Genomic DNA, 20,451 nt, shown 5'->3' with positions numbered 1-20,451 from the left:
TGCAGAGAATTCACAGTTTATGGAAGAGAGAGAGAATGATTGGGCATTTTGCTTTGAAATGCAGCTGCTTAATTTCAACCACATGTCAAATGGTTGTCAACTGTATCAACCACGTGCCAAACTCACACTCAAGTCTAACTTTTAAAGGCAATTACTCAGAACATTCTTTGCCAGAAGTTTTATACCACCCCTTGACTGTTTGCCAAAACCTTCCCACCTTCATCCTATTTTGGATGCAGTGACATCGACAGGCCTTTTATTGTGTTGATTCTAACCTGAATGTTGTTCACTGGGAATCTTACCTCTTCCTTGTGGTCATCACGTTGGACCAGCCAGGTGACAGTTGCTTGTGGGGAGCGAGGAACACACTCTAGGAAGGTGCTGTTGTTCTCAGTACCAAAGACCACTCTGTCTTCTGTTACATCAAGGTCTTCTTTTTTTAAAACAGAGAGTGACAAATAGTTTATTAAAGAATGAAATCTATCCAACCATCCATCCGTCCATCCATCCAACATCTTCAGTCTGTCCTGGGTCTAATCATCTCAGCTGGTTTCTTTTGTGGCAGGGGACAGTGACTCTACATTCATTCCCTCCTGAATGACTGAGCTCTTCACCATTATCTGACAATGTGAGCCCAGACCTTTGAAGGGAAGTACCACTACCTATATCCGGGTTACATTCTCCACAAGGACACCTTCTACTGTACAGCATTAACAGAATGAATATAAAAATAAATATAAAGACCTGAATATTAGGTGTGTAGTCACAGACAATATAGTGAATAAAATAAAACTCTGACTGACTTAGTCAAGAGTTTGTCATGTGACTACACATAAACAATGAAGAGATGGAATCTGAAGACGTCTGCCCCTTGAGTACTTATGTAAACAACCTCACACTTGGGCACAAAGAAACTTTGGTTCACCAGGTGGGTGTTAGGGAGGCATCTTTCATCTGTGCACTCCCTTACATTGTGTGCCCTTAGGTAAGAAAACACACTCTTTCTATCCCAATTCTCAATGATGTAATTCCTTTTTCTTGTCTGTCTTCACATTTTCTCACCCTGATCTCCAGTATCAACTCAGCCATTTTCTGCCAAGAACTCAGTATGTTAGCTGATATTTCTACTTCACAAATCCCAAAGCTTACACTATGAGAACTAGTTTTAAATGAATCCTAGGTTGTTTTCTGCATGCACTAACATATTGTAAAACCTTTGTCTCATATACTTGGCAAATATGTCTCAGTCACATGAGTAAAAATAGGACAGCTTACCCTGAGATAGTATAGTATTTTTTGTAGTCAGAGACCAACTGCAAATAGTTGAGATGACCACTTTAATTTACAAGCTGATTGTACAGGTTACCTGGTGGGACCTGTCTTCAAACAATCACAGTCCAGCTTAGACTGGCTGGACTCTTAAATAACTGCAGTCCAATTTATAAACACAGACAGATTGCCAGCAAGTTGCAACCAGTGTGAGTCTGTCTGCACTGGGATGCAGACTGACTCACCTGACTCCACTCATTTGTTTTGCAGTAGGCGACTCGATTCAGCTAGTTGTTATCTGGTTATATTCTTATAAAGTTATAAGCAAAGTTTCCAATTTTCCATTTGAAAACAGATAAAATGTTTGTTTCACATCTGTCAGCTCCTGGTTGGACTCTGCATGTGACTAGTTAATGTTGATTTCTATGCAGGGTAACAAGATTTAATCAGAGTACATGTAACTGACAATTTAACCATTTCAACTAATGCAAACAGCTTGATGACTGACTCTGATAGCTTTTCATTTTATTGCTACACCAAAGTTCCTTTGAAGATGGCAACTGACTGGTCACTGACATGGTAAAGCAACCATTTCAAAGGCAATGAGATCAAATTCATTGGACCAAGAATCATTTTGGTTGAGCTGCGGTCTTCAATCACTGTTTTAATGATCTCCTACTGTAATCGCTATGGTTGTCATCCTGTGGAAGAAGTCTCACAAACATAATCTGACCCAGACAGGCACAGCCACGTTCATTTATTCTTTCAAACTAAAAGAAGCCGGCCTTTGATTTCTAAAGAGATGTGCAGTATACAGGAGACTGACATCTCACTGGTGTCCTTCCTGTCTACTCCTAAATCTCTTAAAATCAGTGAAAAGAGGTCATGCATTTTTCAGCTGATTGCCACTTTGATGTGGAATGATCAGCAACTTCAATGTTTTTCTGGGTTGTCCTACAAAAGTCTGAAATATTGCCATACCTTACACTTCGTTAAGACGCGGTTGTAGCTAACATAGTTTAAAAACCACTCCGTCTCAGGTTTCAGCTCTCCCATGATGGATTGGTTAACCACTAGTCCATGATGTCATGTGGGTTCCTTTTTTAATCATGACAGCTAGCCCTACTAGAATATGAAAATATCAATTTAGTAAGCTTTTGTTTATCCAGTGATTGTAATGCACACTAGATGACAAAAACAAAGACTACTTGATTCAGTGAAGCCCAGTCAATGAAGGGGTATGTGACAGATGATTCAATTGTTTGACTTTCAGAGAAAAGCCTTACAGTGGTTACTTCAAGAAGTCACTGTGGCCAGTCCCACATAATCAACAAAGAAGAAACAAAGAAAGGGGCAGAGTTACAGCCAAGCTTACCACTGAGATTCTGATCCACACACTGCAGTGCAGGGTTTCCATGTCTGATGTCCTGTCTGCGGTAGCGTCGTTTGCTGTTGGGAATGAATCGCGTACAGGACGATCCATCCCATGCACAGTAAGGGTCTCTGGCAAGACAGCATTCAGCACAGGCTTTCCCGTAAGTTTCACAGCGATGGAGCTTCACCTGCGCCACACCTAGTGGAGAGCTTGCATACAAGGCTTGCTGTTTGAAATTATGAGGAGAAAAAAGGAAGTAAGGCATCATGTAGACAACACTGCATGTCAACTGACAGAAGCAGGCACTGAAAGTAGCAGCTACAGTTGGATTAACTCACCCTTTTCACAGATATATCCAGTGACGTAATTGGAGTTGGCACCTGCAATGTTGAAAATAATTAACTTCTGTTGTTGCACTTAGAGGCTTAAAGAAGGGTTGAAATAGAAGAGCAGAATCATAGATTTTACAATTTATGAACCAGCTTTTTGCACAATTCTTGCATACTATCATCTGCAAATAAATCTTAAAAGATAAAGTAAACGAGATGCTGACAAGATGGCGCGGCCACGTCCAGACGCCTTCCTGACCGCTCCGCTCCGACTATCCACTTTTCTTGTTTTTTACTTATTTTTTGCTCTGGTTTACATCCCAAAATCCTCTAGTCTTATAGTATACGACAGCGGATCACTTGTAAACATCGGTGCCAAGGTTGCACATCTAATCTTGGACACTTTTAAACCTGACCCTTCGTGGCCGCCAGAGATTCTACGCGGCGCGGAGAACAACAAAGGACGGGCCGCTCATCCGAGGCGCAGAACAAAGAAGCGCCGGGGAAAACACGCTGGTATTAGGAACAGACTGAGACAGCAGGCGCATCGCGCACCACTGCCCAGTATCCTACTGGCCAATGTACAATCCATGGAGAACAAGCTCGATGACCTAAGAGCAAGGGTCACCTTCCAACGTGACATGAGGGACTGCAACATTCTGTGCTTCACGGAGACATGGCTGACCCCCACCGTGCCGTAACTCCGTCGGATTCATTCTTTGTGCTCCGCGCGGACAGAACGGCAGAGTCGAACAAAACCAAAGGTGGAGGAGTATGTTTCATGGTAAACAGAAAGTGGTGTGATGCCAGGAGCATTTCTACTCTCTCCAGCGGCTGCTCGCCACATCTGGAGTTCCTGAGCAGTAAGTGCCGCCCTTTCTATCTGCCCCGTGAGTTCACCTCAGTCATCGCCACGGCGGTCTACATCCCACCCCAAGCGGACACAGGTATGGCTTTGTCCGAATTACATGATGTGCTGAGCTCGCTTCAAAACAAGGACCCGGGCGCAGCCCTCATTGTAGCAGGAGACTTTAACAAAGCGAACCTCAGACAAGTCATGCCAAACTTTTACCAGCATGTCTCGTGTCCAACGAGAGGGGATCGGAGTTTGGATCACTGCTACACGCCATACAAGCAGGGCTACAAAGCTGTCTCACACCCGGCTTTTGGGAAGTCTGACCACAACGCCATCTTCCTCATTCCCCAGTATAAACAAAGCATACGGAGGGAAGACGTGACCACGAAGGAAGTAAAACGGTGGACTGCCCAATCAGAAGCTACGCTACAGGACGCACTCAACGACGTAGACTGGGACATGTTCAGAGCATGCGCAGTCGACATCAACGAGTTTACGGAAGTAGCAGTATGCTTCGTCAATATGCTAGCGGAGGAGATTATCCCCACTGCGAGAGTCACCACATTCCCAAACCAGAAACCGTGGATGGACAGCTCGATCCGCACTGCAGTAAACGCCAGGACCGCCTCCTACAACGCGGGTCTCGCCACTGGCGATATGAGTGCCTACAAAGCGGCCTCATACGGCGTGCGGCACGCGGTGAGAGATGCCAAACGCAGGTACCGGGAACGTGTGGAGTCCCGCTTCCCCCAGGGCGACACACGGAGTATGTGGCACGGACTACGCACCATTACGGACTACAAAGCCAGGGACACTGCGCCGATCAACGCCGATTCTGCATTCACCAACGAGCTGAATCGGTTCTACGCCTGTTTCGAGGTTAGCCAGGCGGCTAATGCTATCTACCGCCTGACTACCGAGGACAGTGACGTCATCAGCGAGAGACCGGTGACCAGCATCGCGGAGCATGACGTCCGAGCGGCACTGAGGAGAGTGAACACAAGGAAAGCGGCGGGGCCAGACGGCATCACCGGCCGTCTGCTGCGCTGCTGTGCTGACCAGCTAGCAGGTGTGTTCACTTACATCTTCAACGAGTCCCTGGCGAAGTCTGTGGTCCCCACATGCTTCAAAAGATCCACCATCGTCCCTGTGCCCAAGAACAGCAAACCCTCATCCCTGAACGATTACCGGCCAGTTGCACTGACCTCGGTAGTAATGAAGGTGTTTGAGAGGCTGCTGAAGAACATCATCTCCTCCTCCATCCCAGACACCACAGATCCGCTGCAGTTCGCCTACAGATCCAACAGATCCACAGAGGATGCCATCGCCCACGTCCTACACACCACTCTCAGCCACGTGGACAAGAAACAGGGTAACTATGTGCGAATGCTGTTTGTTGATTACAGTTCAGCGTTTAACACAATAGTGCCCTGCAGACTGTTCACAAAGCTGAGGGATCTGGGACTTAACAGCCGTCTGTGTGCATGGGTGTTGGACTTCCTCACTGGCAGAACTCAGGTGGTGAGGGTGGGCAGGTGCTTCTCCAACAGCATCACCATCAACACAGGAGCACCTCAGGGATGTGTCCTCTCGCCACTGCTCTACTCCCTCTACACTTCAGACTGTGTGGCCACCCATGGCTCCAACACCATTGTGAAGTTTGCTGACGACACAGTTGTGTTGGGTGCCATCTCCAACAACGATGAGGCGGCCTACATGGATGAAGTGAAGAATCTGGCATCGTGGTGCCAGGACAACCACCTCCAGCTGAACGTCAGCAAGACCAAGGAGCTGGTGGTGGACTTCAGAAGGGGTCAGCACAGAGACTACAAGCCCATTATCATCAATGGAGCTCCAGTGGAGAGGGTGCAGTCCTTCAAGTATCTTGGTGTCCACATCTCCTCAGACCTGACATGGGCTGCCCACATTCAGGTCCAGACCAAAAAGGCTAGGCAGCACCTGTATCACCTACGACAACTGAGGAAGTTCAGGGTCTCTCCAAAGATCCTCAGGATTTTCTATACAGGCGCTGTGGAGAGCATCCTCACACAGAACATGACATCGTGGTTCGGGAACAGCTGTGTGAAGGACCAAAAAGCTCTCCAGAGAGTGATCCGTACAGCAGAACGCTGCTGCAGGATTGCTCTCCCCCCGCTTCAGGACACCTACACCAGGAGATGCCGGACTAGAGCAGTGCAGATACTGAAGGACCCGTCCCATCCTGGCAACAAACTGTTCCAACTTCTGCAAGCTGGTAGAAGGTTCCGCATCTTCCGGGCAAGGACAGAGAGACTCAAGAGGAGCTTCTATCCCCAAGCCATCCGTGCCCTAAACACACACACCCGCCCTCTCACATCATCTATAATTGACTGAGTCAGGACTCTTCCAGACACTAAACCAAGGCACAATGTACATTTCAATTCCTTTAATTTTAAATATGTTTATATTGTCTATCCTGTAAAATAGTCAGATATCTATTCATATTAATGTACAGAATTCACCTGCTTGCTGCTACTACTGCACATTCACCCAGTGTATATACTATGTGTGTGTATATATATATATATATATAATGTTCTTCCTCTACACCCCCCCCAATTTTTGCACATGTCGAGGAGCGTGTCAGGCTACATTTCACTGTGTGTTATACTTGTATAACTATGCATGTGACAAATAATAAAGAACCTTGAACCCTTGAACCTTGAACCTTGATGATAACACGTTTCTGGAATATGGATGAATCCTACAGTACATTATCACAGAGTGTATATTTAACCGACTCAATGGAATAAGCCTTACTTTAAAGACTTGTAGCTCCTCTAGTGTGACTTCCTCTGTCTCTAGACTGTTTCCATTGTTTAGTGCAATGACCTTCAACACTGTGCCAATATCTGAAAGAGAAGCAGAAAAATTAAAGGGCTACAGAACAGACATAGTGTTGTCTGCTCCAATAATTCAGTGACTGTGCTTGGATGGCTATAATGGACCTGGATGCCTAAAAGTTATGGAATAAAAATGCACCTACCTGTGCCAATAAACATAACATCATACTGCCCATCCTCCGCCTCAACACGATCCACCACTATTTGTTTCAGCTTATAAGGAATGTTGGCCTTTACAAGCACAGGGCGACGAAGGGCTGGATACACCGGCCGCCACATCAACGGGTGGCTGCGGGCAAACTGCAGGACTGAATCGGGGAAGTCCTTTGTGCTGCCAAACTCCCTGCCAGGTTGGTTGATGATTTTACTGGGGCACTGGAGAGATATGAGGGAAATAAGAAAGACATAGAGAAACAAAGGAAAAGAGAGAAAAACTAATGACGATAGCTGAAATTCAGTCCATAGAGAAAATTGTTGTTTGGCTAACTGATGGCACATTTGCAGTGAAGAAAGTGGAAGGAGACATGGACAGGCAAACAGAATCACGACAGAAGGAAGAAATTTAAATTCTCGCCTTTTCCACGTTGACTCTAAATTCCCAGCATTTTCTTGCATACAGGGGGTGTGCTTTCGGTAACAACTGTGGGCTAATTATTGTGTAGAAAACTTCTCAGAAAGCCCTCATTAAGAGTTTTATTGTGCCTGAAAACTTTGGATGAAAGTTCAGAACCACTGTTGCAGCTTTATGTGCGTGGTAGCAGTTTTTTTGCCAAAAAACAAAGAAAAAAATCTAGTCATTTGTGTCAGTGTAACAGTGAGAAAATGAATGTGCTAGGAGATTCTGTAAAAAATTAATAGTGCTGAAAACAGTCCAAATGAAAGCATTTATATGACCTATATGGTCTCTGGGTTTGTTTATTTGATTTAGATCTGCAGCTCTCCATGAAGCAGCTTAAGGTTTTGTGACACACACTGACAGTTTCATTAATCTTCATTGCAACTCTTTTACATTAGATTTATGGGTGAGAAAATGCCAGTCATCAAATACTTGACCCCTCCATCTCTGCTGGTGGTCAAAACCACTGAAAAGCAACGGCTTTTTCTGCGCTTCCAAAGCTGATTTACCTTCTTCAGTCTGTCAGTTCGTTTAGTTTTCTCTTAAGCTTTGATGGCGTTCCTGTCACAGTTAAAGGATGACGCAACCTGCTGTGGCTCTTATTAAGTTCAAGTACTTCAACAATAAGCAAGTACGGCTTGACCTCTTCTTTACAGAGGTCTTTACTTTCAAGATAAAGAAAAGAGGTTCACAAGACTGCAGTCTGGATTTAATATACAAATGGTCACCAAAGACAACAAAAGAGTACTTACTGGCTCGTTTCAATAGTGTTACTTTATTGAAGTGCAAGTGCTGCAACCAGTTTTTTCATCAGTTCAGATTGCTCAATTCAGTTGAGTTTTCATTTCTGGTTGAGTTGAGTTTCATTTGTTTCAGGGTAATTGGAGGTATTATGACACAAACATGTGTAGAGATACCAGTATCCTCAATGCTTTTTACGTCACAGAATAAAGACTATAGACTATCAGATTCTCTGATTATTTGAAGTTTGGCTTCTCTATGCTGACGACAAGTTTGACATTTAAAGAACAAAAAAGGTTGCAGTAGTAACGGTTTTGCCAAAAAATCTTAAACTGAGGTTGAGAAATGGAGAGAAATTAAATAGAGATTAATGAACTTAAACGTAACAGATTCATGAGAGTCCAGTTTCGTATTTGATCACATTATAATGGAAGGTATGGTATTGTTATATTGTATTGCGTGTAATTGTCTTTCCAGACTGCACTTCCATATGGAGGGAATTTAATTACTACTGCTTATCACAACAGTAACTGATCCACACAATAGCTCTGGAATGGCATAGATCCAGTTTCAGAGGGGGGATTTGAGCTGTGCAGGGAGGTTACCCTCAAATATGCACAAACTATCGATGCATAATTTTTCTGAGTATGCTTTCCAAATCACACTGGTTATAATTTATTCCAGAAGATGTGGAATGTATAAGCTAAACCCTTCAAAGAGAATAATAATAACTCACTAACTTCAAATGTTTATCATACAGTTTTAAATATGAATGCATGACATTGTTGTAAATTGTTCTAGCATACCTTCCAAGCACAATTTCAAATATGGAGCAAAATCAACTGGTGGTATTTGTGTACAGTAAAATTGACCTCACACGTAACCCTGAACATGGTTTCTGAACAGAAATAAGTGTACTTAAAATGCATCTGTTTTCGACCTGCTCAGCTTACACGTTGAACATTAAATGCTTGTGCAGCAGAGGAAACTTCACTAATGTGTCTCCATTCATCTGTTTGCACTTCAAGTAAAACCTAAACTGAAAAAGTTCCCAAGTTAATATTCGACCTATCTAAACTTTGCTGCTGCAGCTGAACTGCCTTATGTCTCCATTTAAAGCCCAACAATAAACAATGAGAAGGAAATGATGTATGTTTGACAGGCACCTATTAATTTATACTATTACTGTATATGTTCACGTGTCAAGCATATGTTTTGTAAGTTTAAATCCTAATGAATCACCTGCATTTTCACCCCTTTTTGACCTCGAAGGTAAAAGAAAAACAAAAACAATACTTCATACTAGATAGGTTGGTGTGGGCAGATATGGGCTGATTTAAAGCATTACGAATATAACTTTAATGCCAGAAAGTATGGTTCATCCCATCTGACTTCACTGTTCTGTAAAGATTAAGAATTAAGATAAAGTTCAAGATCAAATCTGAGGCTTTCGTGATGAAAATTTCAGTAAAGATGGCAAAAAAAAAAAAAAAAAATTTCAGAAAACATAAGGTTAATAAATCTATCAAATTCCATATCTGTGCCTTGGTAGGATTACCTCTACAGCTTTGGCAAAACTGTAATAAAAAAGATCCCCCCGTCATTTGGTCTGCTGGAAACAATTCTGGTGAAGTTTAAACACAGGAACATCTCAATCCAAGATAAATATCTTGAGCAGATAAATCAACTAAATCTGAAATTAACTTCCATTTTCCATTCTTTTATGTTTTGACAGGTGACTTAAGAGACGATGATGGGTAGGACGAGGCTTAAATCTGTTTCAATGAAAAATCCATGGAAATAAAAAGGACTTTAATGTTCTGTCGGTGCAAGTGAAAAAGAACAATGTAGGTTATTGTAACTGAGTTTAAGAGGAGAGGGTAACAATTTTAACTGCAGCCAAATATCAAACCAGAAAAAAAAAGCAACCTCACTCTTCCCACCATCTGTGCCTCCTCCGGTCTGCCCTGAGCCATCACCATTTTCTTTCTCCTTCTCTATTTCCTTTTTCCTTCTCTTACTCGCAGATTAAGGCCAAGACATTCCTGTTAATCAAAGAGCCAGTGCGGAGAAACCACAGAGGTGTCTGCTCTGTTCTCACATAATTCATTTTCCTCCTGCCTCCATACTCTCCCATTCGCTATGGTAATGATGCTGCCTACACATGTGTTTGTGTGTATAACAACACTGAGTTACAGCGATGTGGCTGGGAGAACTTGACAGAGCTCTGCTGAGTGTCAGGATGTTAACCAGAAGAAGGGTCTGCACTGCGTACAGTCATCACAGCTGCACCGCCGTATACAGTAGTTTAGTTTACTGACACGGAAACTTTCTACACCCCATTCTTAATGTTGTGATAGCTCCTCTTTCCCCTCGGATTCAGTACACACAGGAGCCGAGCAACTGTTATTACATATATACACACCATTGCAGTCCTTTTTCTTTTTTTTTTGCTAAATAAGTAATGAAAGAAAAAATTGAAGTGTCAAACCACAATCAGATATGTTTCAGCTACTGTACGGGAGGTAATTTGCAAATGTTATGAGTAAGCTTCAGTTAAGTCAGTTAACCAACAGTCAAGTTTTACTATTACTAGTAAAGTTTATATATAAAGTTTTTATATATATATACGTATACATATACATATATATATACATATATATATACATATATATATATGTATATATACATATATATATATATATGTATATATACATATATATATATATGTATATATACATATATATGTATATATACATATATATATATGTATATATACATATATATACAGTGGGGCAAAAAAGTATTTAGTCAGCCACCGATTGTGCAAGTTCCCCCACTTAAAATGATGACAGAGGTCAGTAATTTGCACCAGAGGTACACTTCAACTGTGAGAGACAGAATGTGAAAAAAAAAATCCATGAATTCACATGGTAGGATTTGTAAAGAATTTATTCGTAAATTAGGGTGGAAAATAAGTATTTGGTCACCTCAAACAAGGAAAATCTCTGGCTCTCACAGACCTGTAACGTCTTCTGTAAGAAGCTTTTCTGTCCCCCACTCGTTACCTGTATGAATGGCACCTGTTTGAACTCATCATCTGTATAAAAGACACCTGTCCACAGCCTCAAACAGTCAGACTCCAAACTCCACCATGGCCAAGACCAAAGAGCTTTCGAAGGACACCAGGAAAAGTATTGTAGACCTGCACCAGACTGGGAAGAGTGAATCTACAATAGGCAAGCAGCTTGGTGTGAAAAAATCAACTGTGGGAGCAATCATCAGAAAATGGAAGACATACAAGACCACTGATAATCTCCCTCGATCTGGGGCTCCACGCAAGATCTCATCCCGTGGGGTCAAAATGATCATGAGAACGGTGAGCAAAGATCCCAGGACCACACGGGGGGACCTGGTGAATGACCTGCAGAGAGCTGGGACCAAAGTAACAAAGGTCACCATCAGTAACACACTACAACGGCAGGGAATCAAATCCCGCAGTGCCAGACGTGTTCCGCTGCTGAAGCCAGTGCATGTCCAGGCCCGTCTGAAGTTTGCCAGAGAGCACATGGATGATACAGCAGAGGATTGGGAGAATGTCATGTGGTCAGATGAAACCAAAGTAGAACTTTTTGGTATAAACTCAACTCGTCGTGTTTGGAGGAAGAAGAATACTGAGTTGCATCCCAAGAACACCATACTTACTGTGAAGCATGGGGGTGGAAACATCATGCTATGGGGCTGTTTTTCTGCCAAGGGGACAGGACGACTGATCCGTGTTAAGGACAGAATGAATGGGGCCATGTATCGTGAGATTTTGAGCCAAAACCTCCTTCCATCAGTGAGAACTTTGAAGATGAAACGAGGCTGGGTCTTCCAACATGACAATGATCCAAAACACACCGCCCGGGCAACAAAGGAGTGGCTCCGTAAGAAGCATTTGAAAGTCCTGGAGTGGCCTAGCCAGTCTCCAGACCTCAACCCCATAGAAAATCTGTGGCGGGAGTTGAAAGTCCGTGTTGCTCGGCGACAGCCCCAAAACATCACTGCTCTCGAGAAGATCTGCATGGAGGAATGGGCCAAAATACCAGCTACTGTGTGTGCAAACCTGGTAAAGACCTATAGTAAACGTTTGACCTCTGTTATTGCCAACAAAGGTTATGTTACAAAGTAATGAGTTGTATTTTTGTTATTGACCAAATACTTATTTTCCACCCTGATTTACGAATAAATTCTTTACAAATCCTACCATGTGGATTCATGGATTTTTTTTTTCCACATTCTGTCTCTCACAGTTGAAGTGTACCTCTGGTGCAAATTACTGACCTCTGTCATCATTTTAAGTGGGGGAACTTGCACAATCGGTGGCTGACTAAATACTTTTTTGCCCCACTGTACATACATACATACATACATACATACATATATATATATATATATATATATATATATATATATATATATATATGTATACATACATACATACATACATACACACATATATATATATATATACATATATATATATATATATATATATATATATATATATATATATATATATATAGAGGAGGTACACCAGAGAGATAGAAGGCAGGAGAATAAACCAGCTGTTCTCCACAGAACCAGCAAAGGTGTACTCTCAGTGGCAAGGGAACAATAAGAGAACAGCACCACCAAGGCTGGAGACAGAACAATACTGGAAGAGCATATGGGAGAAGGATGCAACCCATAACGGCAATGCTCAGTGGCTAGAGGATCTGAGGGCAGACCACAGCGACCTCCCTGAACAGGGTCCAGTAACCATCACAGTGGCAGATATCCAAGAAAGGGTCTCCAGTATGAAGAGTTGGACAGCACCAGGGCCCGACATGGTTCACACCTACTGGCTGAAGAAGCTGACTGCACTCCACGAGCGTCTGGCAGCACAAATGAACCAGCTGCTAGTTAACGAAAGACACCCGGAATGGCTAACTGCAGGCCGGACGGTCCTGATCCCCAAGGACCCCAAGAAGGGACCGGTCCCCTCCAACTACCGACCAATAACCTGCCTCAGTACTACATGGAAGCTCCTGTCAGGTATCATATCGGCTAAGATGAACAGGCACATGGGTCAATACATGAGCGGGACACAGAAAGGAATTGGCAAGAATACCAGAGGTGCAAAACACCAGCTACTGGTAGACAGAACAATCAGCCGAGACTGCAAGACCAGACTGACCAACCTGTGCACTGCCTGGATTGATTACAAGAAGGCCTATGACTCAATACCCCACAGCTGGATACTGGAATGCCTAGAATTGTACAAGATCAATGGGACCCTAAGAGCCTTCATCAGGAACTCAATGGGGATGTGGCGTACAACACTAGAGGCCAACTCCAAGCCCATAGCACAAGTTACCATCAAGTGCGGGATCTACCAAGGAGATGCTCTGTCCCCACTGCTGTTCTGCATAGGCCTGAACCCCCTCAGTGAGATCATTAACAAGACTGGCTACGGATACCGACTACGGAACGGAGCAGTTGTCAGCCACCTCCTGTACATGGATGACATCAAGCTGTATGCCAAGAGTGAACGAGACATCGATTCACTGATCCACACTACCAGGCTATACAGCAATGACATTGGAATGTCGTTCGGACTGGAGAAGTGTAGTCGGATGGTAACAAAGAGAGGGAAGGTAGTCAGAACTGAGGGGATTGAACTACCAGAAGGCAACATTGCAGACATAGAGGACAGTTACAAGTACCTGGGGATCCCGCAGGCAAATGGGAACCATGAAGAGGCCGCTAGAAAGGCTGCAACCACCAAGTACCTGCAGAGGGTCAGGCAAGTCCTGAGGAGTCAGCTGAATGGTAAGAACAAGATCCGGGCCATCAACACATACGCCCTGCCCGTGATCAGATACCCTGCTGGGGTAATAAGCTGGCCAAAGGAGGAGATAGAAACCACTGACATAAAGACAAGAAAGCTCCTTACCATGCATGGAGGGTTTCACCCCAAGTCCAGCACCCTGAGGCTGTACGCTAAGCGGAAGGAAGGGGGCCGGGGACTGGTGAGTGTCAGCACCACAGTCCAGGATGAGACAAGGAACATCCAAGAATACATTGGGAAGATGGCCCCAACTGACCGAGTGCTCAGTGAATACCTCAGGCAGCAGAAACCCAAGAAAGAGGAGGGAGACGAGGAACCATCATGGAAGGACAGGCCCCTGCACGGTATGTACCACCGGCAGATAGAGGAGGTGGCTGATATCCAGAAATCCTACCAGTGGCTGGACAAAGCTGGACTGAAAGACAGCACAGAGGCACTAATCATGGCAGCACAAGAACAAGCTCTGAGCACAAGATCCATAGAGGCTGGGGTCTATCACACCAGGCAAGACCCCAGGTGCAGGCTGTGTAAAGATGCCCCAGAGACAATCCAGCACATAACAGCAGGGTGCAAGATGCTAGCAGGCAAGGCATACATGGAACGCCATAACCAAGTGGCCGGCATAGTGTACAGGAACATCTGTGCTGAGTACAACCTGGAAGTCCCGAGGTCAAAATGGGAGATGCCCCCAAGGGTGGTGGAGAATGACCGAGCTAAGATCCTGTGGGACTTCCAGATACAGACGGACAAAATGGTGGTGGCTAACCAACCGGACATAGTGGTGGTAGACAAACAGAAGAAGGCGGCCGTAGTGATCGATGTAGCGGTTCCGAATGACAGCAATATCAGGAAGAAGGAACACGAGAAGCTGGAGAAATACCAAGGGCTCAGAGAAGAGCTCGAGAGGATGTGGAGGGTGAAGGTAACGGTGGTCCCCGTGGTAATCGGAGCACTAGGTGCGGTGACTCCCAAGCTAGGCGAGTGGCTCCAGCAGATCCCGGGAACAACATCGGAAATCTCTGTCCAGAAGAGCGCAGTCCTGGGAACAGCTAAGATACTGCGCAGGACCCTCAAGCTCCCAGGCCTCTGGTAGAGGACCCGAGCTTGAAGGATAAACCGCCCGCAGGGGCGTGCTGGGTGTTTTTTTTTGTTTATATATATATATATATATATATATATATACATACATACATACATACATACATACATACATACATATATATATATATATATACATACATACATATATATACATATATATATATATAAGCCATGAATGGATGTACGTTAATCCATTCATGGCTTCATCCAATTCTCACAAGAAGTCAGCAACAGGGGAAATTTTAAGGTTTGATCTCAGAGTTGAAGGTGTATCACGACTGAAGTGTTATTGGGGCAGTTTGAACTGTTGCTGGCAGAGATGGGATGTCATCTGAGGAGGCAGAGGAGTCATTGACTCATTTGACCCAAACTAATTGACCTGGATGGGGTAAAATACTATGATTTTAATATTTGTATATTTAATAGCTTGCTGCCAAATGCAGTGGTCTGAGTTGTCTGATCTGTTTATTTGGATATGAAAAATCAGAAAAATCTTTCTTGGTTCGCAAATTCGGCCATTGAAATTATGCACTCAGTGTGAATAACAACATTAAGAATGGGTGATTCTAAAAAAAAAACCAAAATGAAGACCTAAGCACACCTGACAATAACAATTAAGTGAGGTGTCTGCATTCAGAAAGTCTTTGCAGTTGGTTTGCCAACACTAGTTATGCAGATTATAGAGACAGATTCTGAATTTCATTAGAAGTTATGAGTGTTTGCTCATAATGTTGGCATCAATAACATGTATTATGTTTTTGGGAAGCACAGCAGGGTCACTGGGATGGTTAATGCTGGGCAGCAACAATGCTCAAGTAACTTTAAAGTTAAAAATGTCCCGTATTCAGTAAATGAAAATAAAATGAACAATAAAAGGTGAATCAAATGGACCATTACGGCAAGGCTGGGATGGTCAATTTGGTAAAGTAAATCCGGTGGGCATCTTTCTTTGCCTTTAGACAACAATTCTGATGGCAAAAGAGCCAAACGGGACAGGCAAAAAAAAAAAAAAAAAAAAGTTAAAAATGATACATTTGGATTGCAATCACTCACCACGCCTGGTCTTGGATAAGGAACCCTGCCTTCATAAGCACCCCATTGGTAGTCAGGACCTTCTTTATGTGCAAAAGGTCCGTTGAAAACTTCTCTGATATCAGTCATGCGGTAAACACACACAGCAAAGCCCTGGAATACATTACTGTAAAGAAGAGAATGTAAAATGTACAGTGTTGGGATATAACATATCCAAAAATCATGTTACTGAGTCGTACAGATGTTGAGTGCACATTATTTTTAAAGCTGAGCTCTATGCGTGTTTACCTGATGGTGCTAAAAATTGCATAGACATCTGGGTTCCTTTCATCCTTGGTCCTCATCAGGAAAACATCCTCTGTTTTATCAAAAGACAGTGTCAGTGTGTGCGTGGGAGTATAAATATGTGCAGATATGATACACTGTAACCAAGTGCAGGATCATATGAAAATTCTTATGTGTGCGTGTGTGCTTTAATGTGTCTCACCAAGTTGGTTGAAGTGAGTATCGATTCCATGAGGTCCTGGTACAGAACAGACAAGTCTGGCTTTGATAAAGGTGCTCCACTTATTGACCAGCACTCTTTGACCGCCGACATCATTCTGGCTCAAGATACAGAAAATCAATCTATAAAGCACAGCTGCGTATTTATTTCCAAACACAAATCATTCATTGTTTTGGCTCTTTACACCACCTCACTGGATGTGAAGTGAAAGATGATGAAAGTGCTGAGTTTCAGCTTCAGCGTCGAATAAGGATTTTCAAGCAAGAGATCTACTCATAGTTCTTCAGTTTATGTGTATGTGTGAATGCGTATAATGGTGATCAGCTTTGGTAAAAAGCTTTTTGGCAAAAATCAGTATAGGAGTGTGGATGACATTTGTCTTGGAAAGAATTGGAGGCCTGACAAGGAAATACTACTTGTATGAGGAAGAAAAAAATAAAGATGGAAAAAGGTGAACACAAGGAGAAAGAAAGTTAGATGGTGAAAGTTTAAGTGGGTTTTTGCCTGAGTGGTTTATCCAAACTTTACTGACACAGTCTATCAAAATCAATGGAAACCCCAGCAGCTGTGTGCGTGTTTTTGTGCTTGTGTGTATTTGTGTGTAATATTTTATGCATGCCTGTATTTGCGTGTGCTGTTACAGTACAGACATGGGTTTATAAGGCAAATCATTGCGTGAAAGAATGTTACGGAGCGTGTAGGGCAGATGGAGATCATTGTTGGGAAATCTGACAGCTGTGTGCATTTTGGAAGGAGAAACATTTCATATACTTCTAAATTTCACGATCAACCTTGGGGAAAGTAAATATTTGATCGCCCCAAAAGAAATTTGTCTTTTCCACAAGGTAGTTTATGACTGACATAATAGGAGGATAAACCCATAAAACCATTACCTTCTGTCCTGGAAAATTAATTCTGCAGACATCTGTATGTGGCCATACACTCAGAAAGTCCCTTGAGTCAAACTTTTTGCTGTACAGTATCTAGCTCAGTGTTTCTGTAGCTTATCAATGACTCAAAATATGAGACCTTTCGTGACTCATCTGGTGCTCCTTTGCAATCTCATCTTCAAGTGAAATATCCCTACAGATGTCTCATTCCGGGGACAGGATATTTGAATGGCCTCGAGGAAGTGCATGTCTAGCTCACCTGAACATCTGGCTTCTCTCATCCACAGCTATCAACAAACCATCTTTCAGTGTTTCAGCATATGTAAGTATCAGTTTTTGTGGATCTCCTGAGTTAATGAAACTTTGTTTCTCTGTCTTTCTGTGGCATTATGATGTGACATGCATGATGCTATATGTATTTTATCAATGCTCAATCCTCTAATAATGCAGTTTCTTGTGTAGTTGTAGATATCTTAAAATATCATCAACAAAGCACTTTATATTTTAAGGTAAAGGCCGTACAATAATAACCAATAGAAAACCCCAACATTTAAATGTCCCCGCTATGAGCAAGCACTTGATGACAGTGGGAAGGAAAAACTCCCTGTTAGCAGGAAGAAACCTCCAGCAAAGCCAGGCTGAAGGTGTGGCGGCCATCTGCCACAACCGGTTAAGGGTGAGGGGAGGAAGATAGGGCAAAAACCCACCGTGGAAGAGAGACAGAGATTAATAATAAACACACACATAGTGAAAAGCCTGGGTCTGTGCACAACGAGCTCAATTGATGTGGCTTTTACAATTTAAATTCTAAACCTTAAAGGAAAGATTTACATCAAATATAAAAAGCATTATGGAGCATCTTACCGCACACACTCGTCCAACTCGTGTGTGTATGGCCCCCTCTGTTTCTCCAGCCTCTGTGGCCTTCTCAGTGAAGAAGAAATACACCTTATCATTGTCTCTGTCATCATTATCCGGGATGAGGTGGGCTGCAATGAACTTGGGATCTGCAAGGTTGAAGATGGAAAAGAGTCGCATGTGGGAGTATGAGTAAATCACTTTGATCTTTATTTCAGCATCTTTATAGTAAAATTTTGCATATTTCTAACAGACTTGCTGTTGTTTGTTTGTACTTCTTGTTGACTTAACATTGTCTTGTATTGTAGAAACGCTCGGGAAAGAGTGAAACATTACCATGAAGGAGTTTCTGGTCAGTCTCTGTCCTCATTGTGGAGCGACCACCCATACTTCTGAATATCACAGAGTCTCTTCCCAGGAAATCTGCTGTCAGTCCTGTATACAGCTCCCCACCTACAGAGAGACAGGAAATGTTTAAAAGAAGGGGGAAAAAGATGATGAGAAGAGGAGAGTTTACAGAAAATGGTTGCAAGTATGTAAAAAGAGGGTAATTAGTAAATAAAAAAGGAAAGGCAGCCAAAAATAATGGGTGAGTTTGAGGTTTAGTTAAATGAAGAATATAGATGCAGGACAGGAAAGAAGAAAATGAACAAACCCAACACAGAACACACAGGGAGTGTAATTTGAAACTTAAGCATCCTCCACTGAGACCATCAGTAGTGGACCAACTTTAACTTTCAGCCACTCTGAAAATTCTTGCAAATGGAGATAAATAACAAAATCCCTCTTCCAGCACATTTTTCACAATATATTTTGGGAAATCCTCAGCTGTTGGAGGTTATCGGTCACAAGACAAGATAGCGACCCCAAATGCCTATAAAACAACCCACTGCAACTATCACATAATGAAGAATTATAAGAGTGAGTTTTTCATAGTGAAGCTGGGTTGTTTTCAAAAACACAACTGTTTTTAATTTTTCCCAGCTGGTGTAGAAACTCAATCTGGTGACAGACTGTTCTCATGTGACCTTGTGGAAAGTGAAAATTAATTCTTCTTATTTTATTTGGCCATGATAATGGTATCAGAAATGCACAGATACTTTTTTACCGTACAGCGAGACACCCATGCAGTCAAACCTATGTGGTAAGACATAATTAAACGTGCAAATATAAACGCACGGACAACATAATGCTTGCTGACAGGTCGTGGGGAATTGAGGTTTGCGCATGTTGGGAAAAGATCCTAAAACTGAGGAGGAGAGATCATTGAGTTGATAACTGATGAAGAGGATTTTCATCAGGTTTTTATTGTTTCATTCTCAGCGTCTCTGTTTCTCTTTATCTTTCTCATCCAGGGCTGCAGAGTGTCGGTCGAAGCTCTGTATGTGTATTTGTTGTTTCTTTCTTTCAGTATTTGGTTATGGCTTTAGGGACACAAAAGAAGAAGCTTTAAGGCGAAGAAGAAAACATGCATAACAAAACCTTGTGGTTTTGACCACTAATGATCACTGAGGCCAGCAGACAAACTGAAAGTCAAATTCAGTCCCGTAACAAGAGTCTGAATTCAGTCTGTCATCAAACACATCCTTGCTGACCCAGAGTGGAGCTGGAGATTTGCTGACTGCATTTTTTAGATTTTACCATTCAAATTGATGATGAATCCTAAACCTTTAACAAATTATGAGCCTCTACCAGCATGTACAGTATGCTTTCGTCTTTATCTGTTACTATTTCTATGACAAATGCTTTTGTGTCTCTTTTTCTGTATGCATGTGACCGCTGCAGTATCACTGCAGATGTCCAAACTACTATTTGGCTCTAATTTGCGGTCTTCCTGCCAATTACAGTGCACTGAGGGATGAATTCTGATGCTGAAAGCGCCCAGCTGTGGAGCCAGAAAGGGATGTATACGTGCACACACACACTATATATATTTCCACCCTTAGTGGATCCTGGGATTGTGTGTCATTGGCATAAATCAGCGTTATTTCACAAGCCCCAGTAAATACCTCGTGACATTTAGAGAGAAACACCCAGAACTTTTCAACCTTGTCCGGGGGGTGGGGGGTTAAATAGTCAGATGCGGCAAATGAATTAACAGCTGTGCCACAGAGGCTTATGA

The 20,451-nt window shown here is 42.8% G+C and overlaps 1 protein-coding gene across 2 annotated transcripts in view; it reads right to left on the bottom strand.

Moving 5' to 3' along the window:
• The window catches only part of sema3g (semaphorin 3G), a 72,481-nt gene that overhangs the window by 7,162 nt on the left and 44,868 nt on the right, over positions 1 to 20,451 (bottom strand). The window contains exons 6-15 of one of the 2 annotated variants that reach the window (XM_085442890.1): positions 18,666 to 18,782; positions 18,336 to 18,478; positions 16,564 to 16,678; positions 16,365 to 16,434; positions 16,098 to 16,242; positions 6,855 to 7,086; positions 6,629 to 6,720; positions 2,983 to 3,024; positions 2,645 to 2,870; positions 303 to 433 (exon numbers count right to left, since the gene is read on the bottom strand). In XM_085442890.1, coding sequence (XP_085299016.1) covers positions 303 to 433; positions 2,645 to 2,870; positions 2,983 to 3,024; positions 6,629 to 6,720; positions 6,855 to 7,086; positions 16,098 to 16,242; positions 16,365 to 16,434; positions 16,564 to 16,678; positions 18,336 to 18,478; positions 18,666 to 18,782 — 1,313 coding nt within the window. The remainder of the gene's footprint in view (positions 1 to 302; positions 434 to 2,644; positions 2,871 to 2,982; positions 3,025 to 6,628; positions 6,721 to 6,854; positions 7,087 to 16,097; positions 16,243 to 16,364; positions 16,435 to 16,563; positions 16,679 to 18,335; positions 18,479 to 18,665; positions 18,783 to 20,451) is intronic. The other variant, XM_085442891.1, reaches the window with a different exon arrangement.

Source organism: Copadichromis virginalis, linkage group LG20 (assembly GCF_057382275.1).
Source record: "Copadichromis virginalis isolate Kocher_CV1m ecotype Utaka linkage group LG20, C_Virginalis_male_GT1.1, whole genome shotgun sequence".
In the NCBI taxonomy this organism is placed as follows: domain Eukaryota; kingdom Metazoa; phylum Chordata; class Actinopteri; order Cichliformes; family Cichlidae; genus Copadichromis; species Copadichromis virginalis.
The sequence above is the reverse complement of the archived record's forward strand: the minus strand, read 5'-3'. Positions and strand labels throughout refer to the sequence as shown.